This window comes from Chiloscyllium plagiosum, unplaced genomic scaffold (genome assembly GCF_037043375.1).
Source record: "Chiloscyllium plagiosum isolate Xiang-an unplaced genomic scaffold, Cpla_swu_hap1 HiC_scaffold_29, whole genome shotgun sequence".
Classification (NCBI taxonomy): domain Eukaryota; kingdom Metazoa; phylum Chordata; class Chondrichthyes; order Orectolobiformes; family Hemiscylliidae; genus Chiloscyllium; species Chiloscyllium plagiosum.
Genome location: NW_028270167.1, coordinates 91911375 through 91915202, shown reverse-complemented (window position 1 = coordinate 91915202; position 3828 = coordinate 91911375). Strand labels below are relative to the sequence as shown.

Sequence of the window (3828 nt, the reverse complement as noted above, 5' to 3'; positions counted from 1 at the left end):
CTCACTGTCCGGCGCTCCCTCTCACTCACTGTCCAGCGCTGTCCCTCCACATCTCATCCACCCACCCCTCTTCCAGGTGTAATCGGGTATGGGTTAGCTATATCCTATAACTCCTAGAAGAAACTCCAATCATCAACTGCAAATCGTACCCATGGGAGATAACCAGAACCTCTGCTTAATTTTTGGGCAAGCAACACCTACGACGATAGACAGACATTTTCTGTTTGGCGATATGTGTGTCCCTGCGTATCTTTCACGCTCTTGCCAATGTAGTATGAATTGAACAAGTTGTTTTTTTCATCCTTTTCAGATTTTTTGTGTTTTCTCTACAGTACGGTTAAAGGGTGCTGACAAATCTCAAAATGCGGACACTCTGCCTGTTTCTGTTGGTACTGCTCACAATCCCCATGTCAGATGTGGCTGTACTGGATAACAAAGCCTTGACTAGCATTGTCCAGCGGTATGTGTCAGTGAAACACATCTTACCTGACCATCTCTGTAAGCAGGGGCCTGTGCTCAATCTGACGTCAAATCAGAGCCTAGTTGCCTGGAGCAGGCTGGTAATAAATGGCGAGGAGTACTCTGTAGCTGTGGGAAATAAGTCTGAACCCATTAATCAGGACTCTCATTACTCCCAGAGGAACGGACTTCCAGGGAAACTATTATCAGATTTCCCGGGGTCATATCTCGAATACTGAAATCGATAGCACCCGCTCTCCCCGAAATAAAAGAGAGTGTGAAATACATCGGAGTGAGCTTTGAAGAGAAAGTCCAAACCACCCCCACACAGGCAACATTTTACTTTTTACTGAATCACCTCACTCACTTCTCAGTTTCCCTTTGTCTCCCTCTGCCGCCTTTGCTATTATTCCCATTTCCTGTCAGTCTGCAAGACGTTTGTTCTGTTTGTCTCTGTATGCCCCAAACATTTTTCCGGTTAACAATTCTTCCAGGATTCTCCCTACCTCCAGCTCCCACAGATTGCACCTATCGCTCTCATTCTCTCTCTCTCTCTCTCTCTCTCTCTCTCTCTCTCTCTCTCTCTCTCTCTCTCTCTCTCTCTCTCTCTCTCTCCCCCCGTCTCTATTTATTTCTAACCATCCCGTGTATCATGCGGCATCAAGTCGCGCATCAGTCAAAGTAACTTAAAATGAAGTTACAGCGAGTTATCAAGAAGGCTTGTGGTATTCTCTGATTCATTGCAAGAGGATTTGTACAAAAATAAGTAACATTGTTCTGCTCTCTGTCAATTACCCTGATTCTCTCTTTAAACACCATCTCACTGATCCCAGAATTTACTACAACACTGGGACAGGGATACAAAGTAATTCAACATTGACTTCCCATGCAAGAACTTGAAATGTGAATTGCAGGATTTCACGTTTATTTTAATATGATGGGCATTGTTCCAAGTAACTCATCTCAAACGGTGCCTACTGACACTGCAAAGAGAACGTATTACCCAAACTTTGTTCCTTGACTCACACCCTGACTTTACCTCTTTCAGGTTCTGCAAATCAGCTGGGCACCACGTGATCGATTATGGGAGACAACACTTCGCCTTCCTGGTGGTTTTACCTGCTTCCCAATGCAGAAAGACGAACAGAATTGTTGACTTGAACACCGGCAGATCAATACATCCTTTCATTACCTACGATGTGAATTTATTTCTGAACTATCCAGGTAGAAATTACCTCGCTGTCTTCCCGAACAGCGGCAGTCGTTGCCCAGAAAGTAAATTGCTGAACCCCGCCCAGATCAACGGGAACCGAACCGCGGCTCGGCTTTTCCAAACTCTGCTGAATAACACAACCCAGCACAATAACCAGCCAGTGGGCAGTATCATTCTCTACACCACCTACAGCCCATGTCTAGATCACTGTTTCAGTAACACGGGGAATTGTGAGATCATCCCTGCCTTGCAAAGTTCCCCATTTCGGGACATATGGACAGAACCAGACATTCACAAGTATTTTGTCTTCAGTAAAATATTTGCACATGATGCAGATCAGAGCCGACACCAGGAAATCCGGGAAAAGCTGGCTGCAGTGGAGAATACTGAGTTTAATATCAGAAGGTGTGATTTAGAATACCCATTCATGTGTAGAGAATGTTCTGCACCGGAATACTGCATCGAGCAGACTTAAAATTGGCGAGTCCTCTCCTGATGCTGGCAGGGCATTCCATGCCCTTACTACTCTCTGAATGAAGAATCTATCTCTGATATCTGGCTTATATGTATCACCCCTCAGTTTAAACTATGCCTCCTTGTGCTAGCAATTACTATCCGAGGAAAACGACTCTCACTGTCTGCCCTATCTATTCCTCTGATCATCTTTTGTGCCTCTGTCAAGTCACCTTTTAACCTTCTTCTCTCTAAGGAAAACAGCATTAAGTCCATGGGCCTTCTTCATAAGACCTTCCCTCCGTGCCAGGCAACATCCTGATAATTATCCTCTGCACCATTTCCAAAGCTTCCACATCCTTCTTATAATGCAGTGAGCAGAACTGTGCGCAGTACTCCATGTGTTGCCACGCCTACAACATCATTCGGCACTATCTGCACCTCCACCAACATTATTGGTATCCGCAAATGTACTAACCCAGGCTTTTATACCCTAATCCACATCATTTATACAACTGATCAACAGCAGGGGCTTCAAAACAGATATTTGCAGTACACCACTAGTCGCTGAACTCCAGAATGTAACGATTCCCATCAACCACCACCCTCTGTCTTCTTACAGCCAATTAATGATCCAAACCGCGAGATCACCCTCAATCCCATGCTTCCGTATTTTCTGTGATAGCCTACTGTGGAGAATCTTATCCAACGCTTGACTGAAATTGAGATGTTTGATAACAATATTTGAAAGGGTTCAAAAAAGATTTCCAAGGATGCTGCCAAGGTTGGAGGGTTTGAGCTATGGGGAGAGGCTGAATAGACTGTATTCAATGTGACCTGATCTTGCTCAGCAGTCTGTGGCTTAGCAGGAGAGAAACCTTGTCGAACACTGTTGTGGAGAAATTATAGAGAAACACCAGGAGACGCAAAGAGTTCTTCAAGAAGTAGGCCTTTTATTTGCAAACAAATAACCGTGACACCGAGAAAGCTGATTCTCGAAAGCCCACCGACCTGAGACTCCGTGGATTTTTATATGTTTTTAATCATGTTTCTGTTAGCTTATCAGCATGTCCAACTGCATTAATCAAGTACCTCACTCTAGGTACATAATAAACCAATAGTGTTAGTTCCCATTTTCACTTAAGTTGTACATTCTACTTAATGTTGTTCTATTGTCACCGTTCGATATGTATTGATAACTCTGCTCCAGTGATCTTCAATTGCAGACTAACCTATCTTGATAGATATTTAGCTATTCCATCTGTTACAATAGTCTCCTATCTCAAGCTCACTCTCGTAACTATTAATTAGCTATTTTAATGTCGTGTCCCAAATATTTACAGTCCCAATCCTGTCATAATAACACTTAACAGATGAACTTGCTTTATTACTTGTGTTATCTCATATTGCCATAGTGACCTTTCAGCCTTAACCTTACTCTGCTAATTGGTGTAAGAATGTTCCACTATGGTTATCACATCCTGCCCCTGCCTTCCATAAAATACAGATGCCAGTGGTCTTCATGCTTTAACCCTTCCCATGCTTTCCTGTTCTTTATTTTCAATATTCCCCCCTTTGAGACCTACTGGTCTCACCCATGGAAAGAAGACATGGATAATAAATAAGCTTAGCCTCTGTTGTGCCCAATACCAGCAATATAGTTCCCAACATGGACAAAATAATTTTGGGAACCTGGAACTTAA

General features: G+C 43.4%; 1 protein-coding gene across 1 annotated transcript; it reads left to right on the top strand.

Annotated features, from left to right (window-relative positions):
- Positions 1–323: 323 nt before the first annotated feature.
- On the top strand, positions 324–2147 carry LOC148142442 (uncharacterized). Its single transcript, XM_087976580.1, has 2 exons — positions 324–460; positions 1508–2147. Exons 1-2 carry the CDS (start codon positions 363–365, stop codon positions 2145–2147), a joined length of 738 nt encoding a protein of 245 aa, XP_087832706.1. The 5' UTR covers positions 324–362.
- Positions 2148–3828: the final 1681 nt, after the last annotated feature.